This window comes from Vicugna pacos, chromosome 18 (genome assembly GCF_048564905.1).
Source record: "Vicugna pacos chromosome 18, VicPac4, whole genome shotgun sequence".
In the NCBI taxonomy this organism is placed as follows: Eukaryota; Metazoa; Chordata; class Mammalia; order Artiodactyla; family Camelidae; genus Vicugna; species Vicugna pacos.
In genome coordinates, this window is record NC_133004.1 from 41,652,033 (window position 1) to 41,672,744 (window position 20,712).

General features: G+C 44.5%; 1 protein-coding gene across 2 annotated transcripts in view; it reads right to left on the reverse strand.

The window, feature by feature from the left end:
- The window catches only part of LOC102538738 (cytochrome P450 3A24-like), a 48,089-nt gene that overhangs the window by 26,995 nt on the left and 382 nt on the right, over positions 1 to 20,712 (reverse strand). For both annotated transcript variants that reach the window (XM_072943286.1, XM_072943285.1), the window contains exons 2-9: positions 20,382 to 20,475; positions 18,205 to 18,257; positions 15,742 to 15,841; positions 13,664 to 13,777; positions 13,334 to 13,422; positions 11,961 to 12,109; positions 7,935 to 8,062; positions 6,815 to 6,881 (exon numbers count right to left, since the gene is read on the reverse strand). In XM_072943286.1, coding sequence (XP_072799387.1) covers positions 6,815 to 6,881; positions 7,935 to 8,062; positions 11,961 to 12,109; positions 13,334 to 13,422; positions 13,664 to 13,777; positions 15,742 to 15,841; positions 18,205 to 18,257; positions 20,382 to 20,475 — 794 coding nt within the window. The remainder of the gene's footprint in view (positions 1 to 6,814; positions 6,882 to 7,934; positions 8,063 to 11,960; positions 12,110 to 13,333; positions 13,423 to 13,663; positions 13,778 to 15,741; positions 15,842 to 18,204; positions 18,258 to 20,381; positions 20,476 to 20,712) is intronic.

Below are 20,712 nucleotides of genomic sequence, written 5' to 3' on the forward strand. Positions count from 1 at the left end.
AAAATAAGAAATGAAAGAGGAGAAATAACACCTATACCACAGAGATAAAAAAAAACATCAGAGAATAGTATAGACAGTTATGTGCCAACAAATTGGACGCTCTGGAAAAAAGGGACAAGTTTCTAGAAACACACAGCCTGCCAAGACTGAGTCAATCAGAAACCGACAATTTGAACAGACCATTCACTAGAAGTGAGATTGAACGTGTAATTAAAATACTCCCAGCAAAAAAAAAGTCCAGGACCAGGTGGCTTCACAAGGGAATTCTACCAAACATGTAAAGAAGAAATCATAGCTATACTTCTCAAACTGGTCCAAAAAAATTGAAGACGAGGGAACACTACCAAATCCATTCTGCAGTGGCCACCATTCCCTTGATCCCCAAACCACACAAAGACACTACCAAAAAAGAACATTACAAGCCAATATCATTGATGAATACAGACGAAAAAATCCTCAACAAAATAATAGCAAACTAAAACGGAAAATGCATAAAAATAATCATACATCTTAATCAAGCTGGACTTATTCCAGGGTCACAAGGATGGCTGAACAGTCACAAACCAATCATTGTGATGCACCACATTGACAAAGGGAAGGCTAAAAATCACAGCATTATCTCAACAGATGCAGAAAGAGCACTTGACAAAATTCTCCTCATTTATGATTAAAGCTCTCATCAACGTGGGTACAGAGCAAACTTATCTGAAAAGAATAAAGGCCATTTACAACAAACCCACAACCAACATAATATGCAACTATGAATCTGAATGTGTTCCCACTGAATTCAGGAAGAAGACATGGTTAGTTTCAAGCTGACAGTAGTTTGACAAACATTTCACAACATTCATGAATCTTTAACAACTGCATAATATTTTTAACCACATAGTATTTGTATTTTTACTTTATGCTTCTGGCATTTCATTATTAGCATATAGACATGCAACTGATTTCTGTATATTAATCTTGATCCTGCAACTGTTAGAGCAGGCAGACAGCTAGATATGAGCAAAGAAAGGGGGACACAGACCAAATGGCAGGAATTAGCCAGAAAGGAGGGGCTCAGGCCAAATGCAGGAAACCACACATCATGTAAGCAGCAGGGATCCTTGGGCAGAGAAAGAAAAGCAGGAACTTTGGGACTGAGAAGGGATCCTGTTTTTTGGGATGACAAGTGTCCTGGAGAAGAACAAAGAGGTGAGAAAAGGCAGGAATTTAGTGTCAGAATGTAACCTTTTGCTCATTATGCCCTCATTTCAATAAAATTGCCTTGCAGATCAGAAGTCTCCATCATGTCGAGACGCCATGACATTTCTGATCCACACTAAATAAGGACAAAAATCCCTCCTCCCTTTGGGAAGATGGAGTTGGTATGACAATCAGGGAATATGACCCCAAACCCTTCCCTCCCCAATGAATATTCTGCCCATTCATTTTTACACCCTATGTAGCTAACTTGGCAAAGAAACTCAGGGCAGCCGCTCACCTGAGCCTGCCCGCTCTCCCCTGAGAGTGTACTGTCCATCCTTTAATATCCTCACTTTACCTTTTTTAACCACTATGTCTTATCTCTGAAATCTTTCTGGGACGGGGCAAGAACCTGGAACACCAGTTGCATCCATCGGCAACACAACCTTGCTGAATTCATTTATTTGTTGTAATAGGTTTGGGGTAGAGAACTTGGAGTTCTTGTATAAAGTACCATGTCATCTGCAAATAGTGACAGTTTTACCTCTTCCCTTCCCATCTGCATTCCTTTGTCTGGTTTTTTGTTTTTGTTTTTGTTTTTGTTTTTGTTTTTTTGGTCTGACTGCTATGGCTAGGACTTCCAATACTATGTTAAACAGAAGTAGCCTAAGTAGACATCCTTGCCTGGTAACCCTAGTAACTATGAGCACTCCTAGATCCTAGATCATGATTGCTACACACCATTTCTCACTAACAGGCACCAGAACTCCTTGAAAACCGGCTCATGGAAATCAAAGAGAAACCTGGCAAGTCTCGCATCAGAAAATGAAGGTCTCAGAAAATGACAGATACAAAGGATACAAGACGCTCCATGCTATCGTGGTGGATGTACCTCGTCACGCATCTGTCAAAACCCACAGACTGCACACCACCAAAAATGAAACCTAATGTAAACTACGGCCATCAGGCGGTAATGGTGTGCGACTGCATGTGCACAGCCTGTCACAGGCGCATCCCTCCGCGGTGCTCTTTTGATGACGACAAGGCCGCATGTGGGCTGGGGCAGGGTGTATATTGGAAATATTTGTATTTTCCACGTGATCTGCTGTGAACCTAACTGCTCTAAAAACAGTCTATTGATAAAAAAAAAAATTAAAAAGAGGAAAAGAAGGAAAAGATACAGGAGCCCACTTGAAAAAGCTCCAGTGGAAAACCTGAGAGAATCTTAGACTCAAAACAAAGACTGATGGGCTCACACAGGCACCGCCCGTCTGTGAGGCCCACTGCTGTCCATGGCAGCGCACTGCTAATAAATAACTTTTCTATTCTCATCCTTCATCTGTGATAAATTCTTTTACCAACCCGTGCCTCACGGTGTCACCCGTCCCCCACCGTGCTGTGTGTCGCCAACATTTGGTGCCGCAGGCGGTCCTTGGGGCTTCTGTCTCTCTCTCTGCCTCCTCCTCATGGGAGTCTCCCCTTGGCTTGATCAGATGCTCTGTTCTGGAGGCTGGAAGCCTCAGGGCAGTCTTCCCTCTTCGGCTTTTCCTTTCTTCTCTCATACTTTTCTGCTCTTCCCTGTCATTCACAGATTCTGCAAACTTTTGCCGAGGACCGAGGAACCCTGGGTGGGCTCCTCTCAGCGGGCTCTGAAACCCAGTCTGACAGATGGCCCTTGGTGCTGAATACTCATGGGAAAGGCATCTTTTCTTTTCCAAATACCCTCCTCTCCATCTCTCCCTTCCTCTGACTCTGGCCCTTGAGACGTGCTTTGGCTCTCCAGCCCAACAGCCCAACCACGTGGTGCACCCTGAGCCTTCTCTCCACTTTTTGCGGATCACACCTCCAGATTTGCTGAGCCTCCTGCCTTCAATCATTGCTCCAGGTAGAAGTCACTGGTGGGTGAGTCCCCCACTTTTTTTCTTTGCCTTTCAGCCCTTGTGCGGGTTTTGGCCCTTGCACTGGTTGGCTTCTCTTTCCTGGCAGACACTCAAAGTAAGAGGACACCACAAGTTCAGCCTGTGTCCTTCTGGGCTAGGCTGCCCCAGGATAGAGTAGAACCTTCTCTCTTTGATACCTCCCTAGCTACAGCGGGAGACACCTCTTGTATTCCCCGAGACTCACCTTTGGATTGCAGTTTAAAACACGGGGATAACGCTGATCCCCAGACATTAAAGCAAAAGCAGCTCTGAGCTATAATACAATCTTCCAGCTTGATTCTGTCTGCCACAAACTGGGCAAATCGTCTGAAGTCCCCTGTGCTGAGGCCTTTACCGCCCTCTCCCCAAACTCGCATCTTCGTAAAAATTGCCGCGCGTGTCTCTCCCGATTCTCTTTTCCTGTTTTACTGGACACCGTCTTTAAGATTTCCAACAATTAGGGGGAAATATCGGGGCTAAAGAGGAGAAAAGAGGTAAGGAAACAGACGAACAAAAAGCCAGATACTGCCGCTGCCACTGCTCCCTCTGTGCCCGGACCAGAGGTGTGGCTCCAGACAGAACCCAGAGCCCGCCAACCAGTCACCACCCCCCCGCCTCCCCTGCTTTGGGGACTTGTGAGTATCTTAGAAAAAAAAAAAAAAAGAAAAAGAGAAAGGGAAAGGGAAAGGAAAAGGAAAAGGAAAAGGAAAGGGAAAAGGAAAAGGAAAAGAAAAAAAACCTTTCTCTGGCCTCTAAGGGAGCAAAGTCATTCTGGAGGAACTCGCCTTTGAGATGCAAATATTCTACCTGTCCTTCTCTGAGAACCCTGATCTCGCCATCTTTCTAAAACGCACATTTCCAGAAAGGGGTGAAATGATTTGGAACTTAACCTGTTAAGGACAAATAGAAATCTCATCTCTTTCCCATTAATACTACTAAAAAGGATTTAACCGTCTTTGATTTGTTCCATTTGCCAGAAACCCAGTTTGAATGCAACTTCTTTTGTAACTGATGGGTTTTAAATTCTAGTTTTACTAACCGAGGTCTGTATTTACAAGGCTCACCTCCCAGGCCATGCCTTGCCCTTAGGTTACAACAAAGGGGGCAGGGCACTGCCAACAAGGAGCTGTCCTGCCCCTGGGGATTGTTACAGGTTTAACTGAATTATTAAAGGAACTTCAGGTTTGTTCCTAAAGCTCAGGAATCTAAATGTATTTCATGATCTTACTCAGAGTCACGTTCATCTAATTGTCAGGTTTACGGTTAAGCACCTCAGTCCAGTACTTCTGGGCTACCTTGGTGGATTTCTCCACTCCAGGGGTCTAACTGCTAGGCCGTCAGGAAATTCTTTCTAGAAGAAAGAACTTACAGTTCTGTTCAGGCCCCTAACGCGGTTACCAGGTGGCATTCCCTCACCCGGCCAGGTACTGCCTGCTCTCATCCTGGCCACAGATGCGATTTTCTTCCGAAGTCACTGAAGCTCAGTCAGAGCAACAGGCAGCCGCTTGACGCAGCAAGCAGAGCGCAGCTCTCGGGGGAGCTGTGAGCAGGAGTCCGCGTAACCGCAGATGCGGGAAGAAGCAACGAGAGGGAGCATCTCCCTGGGCCGGAACGGGCCAGGAAGGCAGGCGGGCCAGAGGGTTTTGCTCTTGTGCAGAAGGCCTCGTCCAGCAGGTGGGCGGCCCGGCACCGAGTCCCCGCCTGGCCGAGAAGCGAGCCTCCTCGCGCTCGGGGTGAAACGGTCATGAAACGCCTTCCAGGCCGTGGTGACTTTTTGACCACGAGGGCGCTGGCCATCTGCCGCTGCAAGGGTTAGGTCGCAAGCCACTGAAGGCCATGACCCCCCGCACCCCCTGAAAGGAGCTCAGGGTGGAGGTCAGAAATGAGGCGCTCTGAGCTTTGGAAAAACTGATGGAACGGGCCTTCAGATAGTTAGATATTTTCAGAAGAAGAGTTGATGACCCAAATTCTTGCATCTCCTCATATCTAGAAAAGCACTAAAATCGTTAAGGGTGGCATCTGCTCTGGCCAGTAAGGAGAGCTGTCTCACATAACCACACTGCTCTGGGCGTCCTTATGCCAAAGTTTAGCGCAAGGCGGCCCCTAAACAGACCTCTGACTGCTTCTCCAATGACTTTTCTTAGTCCCCTGAGCAGATAAGTTCTTCCTTTCCAGACATCCTCAAATTTCTTCTCTCCGTTTTTGCTGGGTTTATCTATTTATCTTGGTATCCACGTTCTTTTATGCTGTGTCCCTCTCTTACAAAATGTCTGTCTTTGAGCTGCAAGATCTGTGAACTTAGGAACAAATACACCCCTCCTACCAAGATTGCTGCCGTGAACCAAGCCAACATCCTGGTGATGCAGCCCTTGGACGCCATTGGGGTCTCCTTCCACTCCCACCTTGAAAGCTGCCGGCATGTCAGGGACCCAAAACCCTGGACAGATTAGCATGAGAGACAGGGACAGCGTGACACCCCACATTCAGCAGGAAGCAGATACGGAAGATGAGACCTTCACCCTTGTTCCAAAGATCTGTCACTGCCAATCTGTCGGGGGGCATGTGGGGCCAACTGACGTCGTTCAAAAGTCCAATGACCCCCATCCCTGGGCTCTCAGAAGTCTGCCTGTGATCCCTCAACAGATAAAGTACATCCTTTACTGGGCGTGTTTCCCCTAACAAACTAACAGCCCTGGGTAACGTCTAATCTCACAACAGCTCAGGCTGGCTTGTGTCAGCCCACCTTATCAGAGTCACAAAATTCATAGACCCTAAACTTCTTGCCTCACCTACAGCCAATCAGAGACTCGTGTACAAGCCGATCAGGCACCTTGTGACCCGACCTTATAAAAGACCCCAACAGCCGCCCTCGATGTTCACACAGGCACCTGTTGTCCGTGTGGCCTGCTGTTGTCTACGGCAGCATACCCCAGTACCCTCCTTTTCTAGTCTCAAAAATAAATAAAGAGAGAAAGAATGACGTAAGAGAGTAATCAGTTATACATGAGGTCATACTGACATAGATACATGAACAAATCAGTGGATGGGGGAGGATGGAAAACTCTCCCTTACAAAAGGACAGACTCATAAATGCAGAAGAATGATGCAGTTAGAAAGTCATCATTTTGCAGCCGTCAGAGTAAGATTTCAGTCAAAGCTCATCCATAGGTGATAAAACTCGTGGGTGACTCTTTGAAGAGGAACAAAATAGGTACAGTCTCAGGTGCTTCTCCTATAAGCTACATATTAATGACAAAAGGAAAAATTAAACTTTATAGTAGAGAAACCCAGTGAACACAGCTTTAACTAAGTGTTCCCAGTTGAGGTCACCAACACTGGGGCAATGTCCCTCCCGATGTGATGAAGCCTTGGTGCAAATTCCAGGCAGAGGTCCTGACTCGGTGGGTCTGGAGGAGCCTGAGAATTGACACTGGAAACAAGCCCCCCAGAGGCTGGGCTGCAGGTGGTCCAGGAGCAGGACTGACTCCGGGCGTGACGTTCTTGTCATCCTCGCCCTTCACGCTCTGAACAAAGTTGTGCCTGCGTAGTTCTGGGAAGTACCTCTGGCTACTGTTTCTTTTTTAACATTGGACATTCTTCAATTTTGCAAAATGTTCATCAGCCTGGAAAACTTCCTGCACGTTTTCAGAACCACCCCCTACCTCTGCAGCTCCCCAGAGTGGCCCTCTGAAGTACTCCTTGGTTACCTTTATGCGTGCCCGTTTCTTTGGAATTCTGGGAGTTAATCATCAGCTGGAGAAAATCCACTCGGTGCTGGAAGCAAAGAGAAATTTCAGTGACAGAAAGTTACTTGTGAAGCCATAAAGAAATCAGGGCAGCAGAATTTCACCTCTTTCCTGAGAAAATGCCCCCTTAAAGAGCAGGAGTCTGACTCGTATCACCTGAGTCCTCAGTCAACAAAAATACCCAGCTGCACATCTGGGCGGGTACGACGTTCTCCTAAGAGAAGCCCAGCCGTCAGGCCCGACGGCTTTTTGGCCCTCTCTCTGATCTGGGGCTTCTCTGGCCTTTGAAACAGCTTCTTAACCAAAGAGGTACCTGCTCTCTCTCCTGTTACACCTGTGCGCAGGAGGTAGTCTGTGGCTTCAATCTTTTTTTCTCTCCCGTCCAGCTTTAATTCTTAATGAATGGTCACGTAAATGAATCCCCTACATTTGCAGAGTTCATCGGCAGCTTTTGTAGAAGCTTGTTCAAGTGCCTCACCCTTCCAGAACTCTACATAATTTCCAGTGCCTTCCAGCACCCAGCCCTGCCCCTAATATCCCTGTGCTGGTCTCAAGTCCTCATGAGGCAAGGTTGGCTTAACTGGCTTGCAGCCTCATTGCCCAGACAAGACTCTGGCCCACTCCAGACTAGGAGATGGCTGCACATAGCCTACACTCCTCCAGGGGCCTCATGTGTGCAGCGGAAAATCTGTAAGACAGGAGGCCTGGATCTGAAGTGATTCTTTGCCAATCTAATATTTGGTGAAATATGAGTAAAATAATTTTTAGACAGTGATTTTTATCCGTTGACGATTTATCGAAGGTAAATGGCATAAAGTCTTAACCCAACAGTATTTTTGCAGTGACATACTAACTGGCATGCCTATTATTAAATTTAAACACTGCTCTCTGACTCCTGTTCTTATCTTCTTCCCCAGACTCCACTGTATTTATTTACCCCAAATTGTTAGGACCCTCCTGCTCTAAAATCCACAGTTCTCTACTTACCTTGAACAATGCAGAGAAGTACATAAATCATATGTATACAGCTCAATAAATTACCCAAACGTGAACAGCCTCATATCACACCACCAGATTTTACCGTTCGTTCATCTTTGAGGCGACTTTCTTTAATCCTTTTTAAAGACGTGATGAAAAAATTCACGGCACTTTTCGGAAACAAAGACAAATTTAAAACCTCAAGGACTGGGCAAAGGAATGGAAAGAGCACTGTAGGAGAAAAGATAAAAGGAAAGTACAGTGAAAATGCACAATTTCCCTGCAACAATTATAATTTGTGCTACCAGTCAGAGTGAAGACACCAGGATTCTCTAAGGGAGTCATTCCCTCTGGGACCCGTGCTTACACTCCAAGCCAAGGCCTGAGCAAGGGCAGTCCACACACAGGAGCCATGACTAGAGCAGTGAAATCAGGGGCCCTTTCTCCATCTTTTGAGTGATCAGAGGGATAGAATTACACCTTGGGCTTCATTGCCTTTTATCTATTGAACTACAGTCTCTTTGGATGGAATAGACCATAGTCTGTTACTTCAGTTAATCATGTTCTTCAAAAAATGACTGGATAGATTTAATACAGTGTATGTCTTTCAAGCACAATGGCATGAAATTATAAATAGAAAAAAATTGAAAACTCACAAGTACATGGAAGTGAAATGATACACTCCTAAATGACTAATGGCTTGTAGAGGAAATCGAAAGGACAATGTGGAGCCACTGTGAAGTGAACAAAACTGAAGCCACAACATATCAGAACTGATGGGATGCAGCAAAAGAAGTGCTCGGAGAGAAATTTATGGCTTTACCTATCTACATTTTAAAAGAACAAAAATTTTGTATCAATAACCTAACTTTCCACTGTAACATATGGAAAAAGAGGAGCAAAGAAAAACTAAAGGAAGCAGGAGAAAAGAAAATAATAAAGATTGAAGTAGAAACGAATAAACTAGAGAAGAAAAACGCAATAGAGAAAGTCAATGAAACAAAAAGTTGATTCTTTGAAAAGACCTTTTTAGGTAGATTGACCAAGAGAAAAAGACAGAAGACTGAAACTGCTAGTGATGAAAATAAAGAAGGGAGATTACTACTTACAGTAAGCAAATGAGAAGGACTAGATAGGAATACCAAAACAAACTGTAGGCCAACAAATGAGTTAGCTTAGATAAAATGGACAGATTCCTAGAAAGACACAAACTACAGAAACAGATGCCAGAAAATAGACAATCTGAATAAACCTATAAGACGTACAAAGTTTGAGCTAGTAATCAAGAATCAAGTAATCAAACCATAATTTGACAAAGAAAAGCTCAGGTCCAGAAAGTTTCAATGCGGAATACTACCAAATATTCAAAGAAGAGTTAACAACAATTTTACATAAGGTCTTCTAAAAAGTAGAAGAGGATGGAACACTTCCAAACTCATTGTACATGGCCAGTTATCAATCTGATACAAAAACCAGACAAAGAGAGCACAGAAAAAGAAAACTATAGGCCAACATATCTTATGAACGTGGATGTGTACATTCTCAACAAATGAATCCAGCAAAATATAAAAAGAGGTCTACACCAAGACCAGGGAGGGTTTATCCAAGGAATGCAAGGCTGTGTAATACGTAGCAGCAGCAGAATAAAGAACAAAAGCGTATGATCATCTAAAGATGCAGCAGGAGCATCTGACAATATCCAACACACTCTTGTGCTAATAACTCTCAACCAAAAGGAGCAGAAGGGAATTTTCTCAACATGACGGAGGCCACGTATGAAAAATTCGTATGTAACATCACACTGAATCATCAAAGACTGGATGATTTCCTCTAATCTTGAAAAAGAAAAAGAAAATAAGTTGTAGGATTCACATTTCCTGACTTCAAAACTTACACCACAAAGGTGTAATAATCAAGGCAATGTGCTATTGCCATAAGGATGGACATATACATCAATGCAATAAAATTGAGAGTCCAGAAATAAATCCGCATGTGTATACTATAAACTGAATGTTAAAAAGTCTTCCAAGACCATTTAAAGGAGACAACATAGTCTTCAATAAGAGGTGCTGGGACAACACACAGCTGATGCAAAGCATTGAAGTTGGACTCTTACTTCACACCATATACATACAAGCCAATAATGCGTAATATTAGAAGAAAACTAAGGGGAAAATCGTCATGACCCGAGATTTGGCAGTGAATTCTTAGATATGACACCAGAAGCACAGAAAATGAAAGGAAAAAATATAAGACTTATAGGTTATTACAGTTTAAAATTTTGTACTTCAAAGCACACAATCAAGAAAGTAGAAAGACATACACAGAAGGGGAAGATATTTCAAATCATGCGTCTCGATAGGAGACTTTATGTAGAATATAGAAGGAACTCTTACAACTCAACAACAAAAGGACAAACAATCCAATTATAAATGGGCAATGGATGTGACTAGACATCTATCCAAGAAGATACTAAAATGGCCAACAAACATATAAAAAGTTGCTCAACATCACGAGCCTTTAGGGAAATGCAAATCAAAACCACAAGGAGATTCCACTTCACACCCAGTGGAGTGGCCATAATAAAAAAGAAGGAGAAGTGCTGACCAAGCATTTGCAAGAATGTAGAGAACGTAGACCCCTCACACACCACCGGTGACAATGTACTACGCTGCAGCTATAGTGGGAAATGGCTTGTCAGTTCCTCACAAATTAAACAAAGAGTTACTATACAGCTCAGCAGGTTCACTTCTGAGTACTAACCCAAAGAATCAAAAACAGGGATTTCAACAATAACTTGTACATGAATGTGCACAGCAGCACTATTCACAACAGTTAAGAGGTGGAATCAACCCAAATGTCCATCCACTGATGAATGGATGAACAAAGTGCAGGGAGGTCATAAAACGGAATATTAATTGACCACACGAAGAAATGATCCATGCTACAATGCGGGTACACCTAGAGAACATCACGACAACGGATCGAATCCAGCCACAAAAGACCACGTATATCATTCCACCTGTCATCTACATGCAGTGTCCAGAACAGGCAAATCTGTGCTTAGAAAGTAGGATAGTGGTCGCTCAGGGGCAAGGGGCATGCGAGGTGACAAGTAAAAGGTACAGGGTTTCTCAGTGGACAAAAATGTTCTACAGTTGACTGTGGTAATGGTTGCACATATCTTTGAATGTAATAAAAGCCATTTTTTCAGTTTTTTGAGCCATAACTGACACTCTGTACTGTGTTAGTTTAAGGTGTACAGCATAATGACAATGCATATATTGTGAAATGATTAAGATCATAAGTTTAGTTAATCTGGTGGTGGCTCACAGCAAAAGAGAATGAGACAATGAATATATGTATGTTCATGTATAACCGAAAAACTGCGCTCTACACTGGAAGTTGATAAAACATTGTAAAATGACTATAACTCAATAAAAAATGTTAAATAAGCTAAAAAAATAAGTTTAGTTAACATTCATTATCTCACATAGTCATAAAAAATGTTCTTTTTCCCTTGTGTTGAGAACTTTTAGGCTCTATGCTCTTAGCAACATAACACAACACAGAGCAGGGTTAGCCATATTGTATGTTATACCATCAACAATTATTTATGTTACAACTGAAAGTTTGTACCTTTTGGCCACTGTTATTCAATTCTCCCACTACCCAACCCCCACTTCTGATAACCAAAAATTTGAAATAGTTTTTGTATGAGGTTGGATTTCTTTTTTTTGATTCTACATTTAAGTATTTATCTTCCTCTATCTCACCTATTTCACGTATCATAATGCCTTCAAGGGCTATCCACATCATGCAAAATCTGGATTTCCTTCCTTTTTATGGCTGAATAGGATTCCATGGTGCAAAGGCAATATATACATACATACACACTGACATATCACATTTTCTTGATCCATTCATATGTCGGCGACACAGATTGTAAATATTATTGAATTTTACATTTTTAAGGCGTGAATTACATGCTATGTGAATTCTATCTCAATATAGCTCTTTAGAAAAGAAAGAAACATAAATAAAGGAAGGGTGGAGGAAGGAATGAAAGAAGGAATAAAGGGAGAAGGGGAGGGAGGGAGTAAAGAAAAACACAGAACAGTCCACATACTTGATACGATAAGGAGTGGATCTAGGAAGTCAAATCTTAGGAGCTTCCTGCCATTTTTTACAAAGGGATCCTGTGGGTTGTTGAGGGAATCAACGTTCACTCCAAATGATGTGCTGGTAATCACATCCATGCTGTAGGGTCCAAAGATGCTGAGTGCAGAAAGAAAGACATGGATGGCTCAAATTAGCACGACTTTCCCATCCTTTTCCAACATATGCAACAAGAAATGCATGAAAAATAAGATGCCCAGGCAAGGAGGTAAAGAACCACACTTTGAGAAACACCAGCTGGATCCTCTGAACAGTCTATGCCACTGTACCACTGGGTCATGAGGTGTATATGAGTTGCCAAAGACACAGCTGGCCCTGTGCTAGGGACGACTGGGACTCAGTCAAGTTAGACCCTCGGCTCAAGGAACTCGGTCATAGAGGGATGGACGCCCACAATCACACAAATTGCAGTAGCGTGTTTTGACTACGGGCAAAAGCAGGTGTATAAGCACTGCGTCTGAGCAGGACAAAGGATGGAATCACTAACTTCCTCAGGGAGCCAAGAAAAGGGACATTGATCAGGGACTCGCCTCAACCCAGATCTGTGCTCAGAGTGATCCCTGTTAAGCACGTCACAGAACAGCAGCACCCTGCTCTGAGTTGCCAGAAACATCACCCCGCCTTGGCGTGTACCCCGCTAAGGCTGCAGAGACCCGCTCTTCCTCAGCGCCGCTGATCTGCGGTTGCCCCGAGGGCAGAGTCATTTCTGTAAAATGTAAGGAGTAAAAATGTTTCTAGTTAAAAAATTAATAAATCACTCCAAAATTGACTTGAGAGATGAAGCAGCTAAGTGACCACATGTCCCCAGGTTTTCAGGGCAGGCCCAGTTTGCCTGCTGTTCCTGCCTCACGGGCAAAACCCCAGTCTAGACGCTCAATCCCGCGGTCGCCCTGCCCATAACCTGCGCGGGGCCTCCTCTCCTTTGGGACTGAAGGAAGTAGCAGTCGTGGCGAGAGGTAATAGTTAGCAAGTTCAGGTGTTCTCAGCAACATTGTGAAGAGATGTAAGTTGTGCCAAGTTCCGGAGCGTGATGATTGCACCCCAGCCACGGCCCCCCAGTGCGTACCAAGGCCCTTCCCCTGCCATCATCCCCCAGCGTCCGCACTCAAAATCGACATCATCGTGTTTCTTCTTTCTCTCCTGGCTGCCCTGCTCTTTTCGGGGATCCACCTCCTTCTGGGATGGCCCCTTGGCGTTAAACCACTGCAACCTGCTTCTGTCTGGTCAGTACGGTAACTCAGCAGTGGGAACGTCGGCGCCGTGGCAGGCAAGCTGGAAGGTCTGCCCAGAGCCCGGAACACGGGCAGCTCTGCCCCTACTTACTCCTTCATGGTGACGGGCTTGCCTTTCTCTGCTTCCTTCCTCAGGTTTCTCAACAACACATCTCCGTACTGGCCAATGATGGGGAACATCTAGACACAAAATACAACAGCACCTGAGGTTAAACACAGAGACTCAAGTCCTAGAAAGATCAGGCTTTCCCATGAATGGAGCAGTAAGTGACATTTTATAACGAATCTTATAATGTTGCTTCCAGGGGGTGACGATGAAAGACAGTTTTAGATCAGCAGATCCCTCCTTGGAAAGGGACTGTGATCTCATTTTCTACCTTATTCTCTAAGTTTCTAATAGCAGGTCCTCTTCTTTCCTTACCTCCTTGAGCTTCCCACTGGTGAAGCTTGGCGACAGCAATATTCGTATTCTCTTCCACTGTTCATCCTCTGCCAGAGTAATGGCATTTTTCATAACTCCCACTGGACCAAAAATCTAGAGTTGAAAAAAACACATTTTACCCTGTATAAGTTTTGGAGATCTCCACATTTGTGGAAATTGTGTTAAATGTGCAGCAGTTATTCAGTAAGTATTTCGTGACTGTGTGCTTCGAAGCTGACCCTAAGGTAGATGGTCAGTAAATATTTATCCCAAATGCACAGCCTCCTTTGAGGAGACACCCAGCCACCTGATGTCCTTTCCAGACTTTCTAGTCCAATCTCCTTTTACATGCAGAAGACCCACGGGCAGGGAAACTGGTCTTCCAGGGGAATAAATGGGGTAGGTCTGAGCTCATCCTCCTGGGCTGTGCAAAGTACAAGGAAGGGGACTGGTGACAGGAGCCAGAGAGCCTTGGCAAAATGCATGCTGACCAAACAGGTTCTGCCTTTACATACATCTAAAGCCTGAGCCGCCGGGACAGGGGAGGTCTTGCTATGGTGATTGTTTAAAATAATAGTGCTTAGCACTTGAAACATTAGGGAACTATTTGCTAGTCTGAATAAATAATGATGTTACATGAAAAACAATTTCCGCTACATTTTTTGCCGAGAGTAAGAAGGAAAACCAATTTTTATTTCTGAGCTTGGGACTGGCCTATCAAACCAAACTGCTTGAAAATCTCCACAGCCTTCAAAATTACATTTTGTTTTAAAATGGATATCCCCAACACCCATTTCTGATAAAAACTCACAAAGAAGTAACAGAGGGAAACTGCTTTAATTTGATAAAGGACACTTAGCAAAAAAACCCGAAAAAACAAAAAACAACTACGGCAAACATGACACTTAATGATGAAATCCTGGGTTAACCTCATCGAGATGGCAGAGAAGGAGATTCCAGCCTCTGTTGCCCAACAAAGAAAAACAGTAAGACAGCTAGCAACGTAGAAAAATAGATCTAGGAAACCTTAGGAGTCACTTAAGAAGTTTCAGCAACTCAGTAGAGCCTAAACGTGTGAAAAACTGACAAAAAAGACATGGGGGAGAGTTCCACTCTGCCCGCATCAGCTCACCCCCAAGGCCAGCGCCGCTCAGCGCCGCGCGGGGCTCCCAGCCTGAGAGGGCGCTCCTCGCTGGGAGGAGGACAGCAGAGCGAGTGAGCACCTTCCCAGCCGCTGAGAACACTGCAAAAGTGATGTGCTTTGGTCTCACGCCACCCAGAGACTGGCAGAGCTGAGACATCTAGGAACAAGCAGGCGCTAAGAAGAAGGGCAGGGACTACCAGTGTCAACTACACGGCAGGGGCGGCTGTGGGGAGGAAGGACAGTCTTCCCACAAATGGGGGAGGAACAGCTTAGACAGTTACACGCAAAAACCAAGAAACACAAAAGACCCATGACCTAAACCTCCATGTTACACAAACAAAACAAAACAAAAAACCCCCACAAAATAGATTACAGGCTTAAAAGTAAAACATAAAACTATATGTTTAGGGGGGGAAAAAGGAGAAAAACTTCAGGATCTAGAGCTTGGTGAAGGTTTGGGAATTCATACCAAAGGCACAACCCATAAAAGAAAACAATGGTAGGTTTGCCTCATCAAAATAAAATAAAGTCTGCTCTGCTAAAAACCCGGGTAAGAGGAGAAGGGCAGGTACACACTGTGACCATAAACAACGGAGGGAGCCTTGCGGGGCTGGAACAATTCTGTGTTTGGATTGTGGTGGCACTTACACAAAGCTAAATCCATGGCAAATTTTCAGAGAGCGCACAGAGCGCACAGAAAACTGATTAAATTGGAATCGGCTCTGCGGATAGTGTCACAGTCTGCGTCCTGCTCTGCTGTGGTATGACATTCATTCAAGATGTTACCACCGGGGGAAGCATGATGCAGGTATGTAACACGGGACCGCCCTGTAATTTTTTCTTTTGAGAACATTCTTTTGAGAATTTACAATTATTTCAAAATGAAAATTTAATAACGAATGAATGAATTAAAATTTTAAAAACACATGCCTACCCGTCGGTTTGTGAAGGTAGAATAGCATTCTTTCACTAACACTGTTTTGATCATGTCTGGATCAAGAATTGCCAGCACAGGCCGTCCACCATCATAAAACCTGCGTGCAGAAAACAGCTGATTAGATTGAACGAACTGGTTTGTGCAGCCGGGGCCACCCTGGAGTCCAGATGGTCATACTGCCGTTACATAACCCTTACTCCTGGTATGATGGCTAGGGATACATTAACACTTCGGTTCGCTCTAGGAGTGTGTGCAGGGGGATTCTCTCTACCACTCTTCATAATTTTTAAGGCTTTCAAATATTTCATTTTCAAAAACTAAGCTGGCTTAGTAAATCATTGAAGGCAAGTTAATTATGTGGAAACAAACAAACAAACAAAATTAAGGAGAATCCACCTACTCAGTCATTTTTGAAAACATTTCAAGAAACATGAAAAATGTATATGATATAAAGTCAGGTCAAAATTCAAGACACACTGATCACAAAGAGGTAGCAGTGTGTCTGCAGACGGAAGATGCAGAATGGTCTACAGTGGCAGTAGGATCATCAAAGATTTCTTTGCCCTATTTTATTTTTTTTGAAATATTAAAAAAAATAATACGGAGATATCCTTGGTAATATCAAGTTTAGAATAATTTGAAACAAAAGGACAAAGAGAATAAAGGAAGTCAGAGCAGCAGGTAGAATTCATTTCTGAAATGTTCTCTTTCCACTGCTTGCATGTCTTCTTCTGCCGGGGTCCCCTGTGGGCCTCGGGCCCCACGGCGGTGACATTCCTGTAGCAGGGCAGACACACTTTTGACACGCCTGCCACCCAAAGCTGAGCCTTCATATGTGACACACCCCACTCTGGCCTCATCTCTTGCCTGTGAGGATGTCCATTCCCGGGAACGGGCCACTGCTGGGACATTTACCGTAAGTTGAATCATACTGCCTGCTGGCACATTGTCTTCCACTGTGAAGCAGTTGCAATTGCTAGAACACAATGGAAGATTTTCTGCAAGTCACCTGTTACTCCTTTGACTTCACAGAGGAATTTCAAATGGTTTTGTGATCATGTATATAAATGGATGAGAATCAGTGCGCTATTTCTAAAAACTATTCTAAAGCTCAGAGGCTTTAAGTGGGCGTCAACTGTACTTAGCGCTGAAGCCAGGCCAGAAGTGACTGAGGAGGCAGTTCGGCTGCTCCTCCACCTCACTGACCATGTTTCTTGGATGAGTCCCTTCTTCCCACCATGTTTTCTCAAAAACACCTCAGTGGAGACGGAATAGTGGTTTGGGGTGACCCTTTATATTCATGGTATCACACCAGCCTTCGTATTTCCTTCACTACCAGTTGAAATTCAGATTCCTGGGCCCCTTCCCAGATCCTCCGGAGTCAGTGATGCTGTGGTGAGGGGCAAGTCTTGACTTTTAACCTGCCCTCCCAGGGGTTTCTTATTTACACCCAAGCACAAGAACTGTTTTCTCAAGAGAGAACTGGGATCCACCGTGAAAACGCGACTCCATCCGGAGCCCACAAGCACTACATGTTGGAGCCGGTCCAGAGGCGATGCAGTGCTGCGGGCTCTTTCCACTCTATCACGTTGCCCTTGTGGGCCATGCCAGCTCAGCAGGGCCTTACGGTTTCTGAGGACTCGATGAGGGAAGATGAAGAGGTACGGAGAGGCAGAGCCTTCTCCCACATGCTTTAAGCAAACAAGCATCACATTACAGCTGTCCTGCTCCTCTCACCAAACCTCCAACTGCTGCGAGGCAACAGCCTCTGCCAAGGCCACTCTGCAAAGTCATCGAGTCCTCCAGCCCACCTGCAACACCTGGGCTAGAGATAGCCCACATCTTTTCAAAGTCAGAGGAACAGAGTAGTTAAAGCAGTTTTTCTATACACTTCTATTGAAAAATCTTGGCTTAAAATTAAAAAAAAAACCACACCTCTGTGCAGAGAAAGTTTTAAAAAGTAGGGTAAGAAGGGTGTCCTTCTCTTGTTACCTCTACCCCCCAGTCCTTCTTTAATAAGGACATACTTTTAAACTCAAAACTTAAATAAAGGAATTTGGCTTTTCCTTGAAAGCGAATCATGTCGTGAAGGGTAAACACATACATTTATGAGTACATGTTAGAATGTTCTGGAATAATGCGTTTGATGCAATTAAGGGTGCCCCAAAGAAGGCAAAATGGAGAAAAGAGGAAGAGCAAGATACTGGGCATGAGGTGATGCTCGGAGTCCCTGGGCCATCAAAGGCTGGAGGAAAGTGATGGCCTGCAGCTCTCCAGGCCTGACTCAGACTGCAGACCTGCACACCTGGTGACCTCGGGGCTCCCTGGGAGAACAAGCTCCCAAAGCTGCACAACAGATGGTTTCAGCACAAGCAGCTCCGCACTGAGACCGCCCCCTTCACCGCAGGGCAGCGCCTCATCACGGCAAGCCTATCCCATGGAAATTGCCGCAATACTCACCCCCACACTTTCCCATACTTTTTAAAACATTCCTTGTCAAAATCCCAAATACCCTGCAGGAGAAAAAAAACATTAAATTATTAGTTAAATGTATTGAACCCTACCTCTAATTGGGACAAAAGTGACTTGAATGCCATGAAATCAGGGTTAACGTTGTCCACTGGCAAATGGAAGGAAACTCTCATTCAGGGATGTCTTAGGGGAAAAGAGATAAAACAGACGAGATATTTGAAATGGAGCATTTAAAGTCATTCCTCGCCTTGTCTGAATACTTAATAAATCCTTGTCTTTCTGAAGTGTTTTGGCTTGTGCATGTGTTCTCTCTAAAATCTCATAGCCCTCTGAGTTTATTCTCCGTGGACATGTAAGAATAATGAAGCTGAGAAAAAGAGTTTCCTCTGCACACCATCAGCTCCTAGTTAAGCTGCCTTTTCATTTATCCTAAGAGCCCTCTCCAGAATTGTAGCAGAGTTAGGAAGTTAAAGACACCAGTGACTTCTGTTAGTCTAGCAGATTTAACATCTAAGGCATGTGTGTTGAGTGAGAAACTGAGTGAGCAAAACAAATGAATGAGAAAGTGGATCGACTTCTAGTTTTCCAGCTCAGACAGAGAAGAAGGGGAGACACCACAGCTCAGCGAGGGCCAGTGCATAAGAACACGTGCCCTGACTCCAAGATTTGCAGATACTGACTAGTATATATAAAATAGATCAACATCAAGTTTATACTGTAGAGCACAGGGAACTATATTCAATATCTTATAGTAACTTATGGTGAAAAAGAATATGAAAATGAATATATTTATGTTCATGAATGACTGAAGCATTGTGCTGCACACCAGAAATTGACACAACATTGCAAACTGACTATACTTCAGTAAAAAAATATATATACATACAAGAAAAAAACACTTGCCCTGAGTATTCACTTCTGTAACTGTAAAAACAAAACAAACAAACAAAACCCTTCCGGTTGCTAAGTTTCTGCTGTGACTTTTGATGGTTTAACTGCAAATGAAGGTCCCAGAAGTGTGGGTCTTGGAGTGCATCCACCAAGTACTTTATCTGGGGAAGGCGGAAAGGATATTGTTGCCTTTTCAGAAGGAAGAAAGTTCAAGCAGTTCTTAGGCAGTAATGAGACAATGAAGGCTCAGGATGGAGAATGAGGATCTGAGGAACAAGCCCCAGGTCTTCGGGAAAGGAAGTCTGAGGCCGAGAGCAGCCTGCACACGAGGCTCTGCCCCTGGACGTCCGGGCGCTGCTCATGAGCTTCAGCTCAGGGGCCAGGCCCCGGGCGAGGAGGCGTCAGACCCAGATTAGCATAAAGGCTCTGCTGGAAGTCACAGTCTGTGTCACCTAGTACATTCTGTTCAGTTAAATTAAATTGAGAATAATTTTCTTAAATCATGTCCCTTCTAGTGATTTTGTATAAGTGGTTCTGCCTTGCTTAAAAAAAAAAAGACCAAAAAAACCCCAAATGCTCACGCAGAGGTTAAATAGGTGAAGTCGAAGACAGCTACCACCCTATCTCAGTTATACTCACTCTTTGCACAGATTCCCCCGTAAGGCGCTTCCTTTCAGGGCACAGGAGTAAAGCAGAAAGCTCTCGCTCCAGCTCTCAGATCCCCCGGATTGTCACGGGCACAAGAGGTGGATTAGGGCGTGGAGAGACCGGCAGGGCTCAGCGGTTCTTGAGGGAATTCAGGTGTGTGAAAATTACCTGGTTGTGAAGTTTCGGGCTGCCTTAGAAAGTGAAGTTTCCCAGCCATCCAGGAGGAATGGAAAAAAAAGGTTACCCACAGCTCATGCTACTAACAGCGAAGTCTGAGTCCAGTGAACATAGTTTAAGGAGCCAAGACTGGGCACCTCCTTCATGCTTTTCTCCTAATACTAAGGGAGCGGTACCTTCCGGGGGATCTGCGTCTGGCAGAAAGAAAACCAGCTTCCCAGTACTCCCAAGATGGAGCATCAGGTCCTGTGCTGGACCAGCCAGGGGGTGGGCTGTCTGCCCGAGTCAAAACCTGGGGCTCCTACAGCTGACAATGAGGCACGTGCTGCTTAGGCCCACGATGGCATCTCTAGGAAGTGTGAAACCTCAGGACTTCCTCCTTTTATGATGGCACTCAGCTGGGATTTGCAACCATGAGAGGCAAAAGAGGAGGTTCAAACAACACTCACCTTTTGGTAAGCTAGAATATTTCCAAAAAAGGGCAGAGGCTTTGGCCCAGGAATCCCCAGCTTCTTAAATACTCCATGTGAGTACGTCCCATAGCTGTAAAGTGAAAGAGAGAACCCGGTCACAGGGACTGTGGGACAGGTGGGGGGCTGGCCAGTCACTGACTCAGAGCTGGGTCACTGACCTAGGAAGTAACATGTAGGTGATAAATAAAAGCAGCGACTCCAAAAGCAATCATCACATTCACTGATTGTCTCCTTTCCCACCTCCACAGTGAGACCCGCAAAAGCTACTGATGAGTAGCTAAAAGCAGCTGAAGTCTTCAGGGTCCCC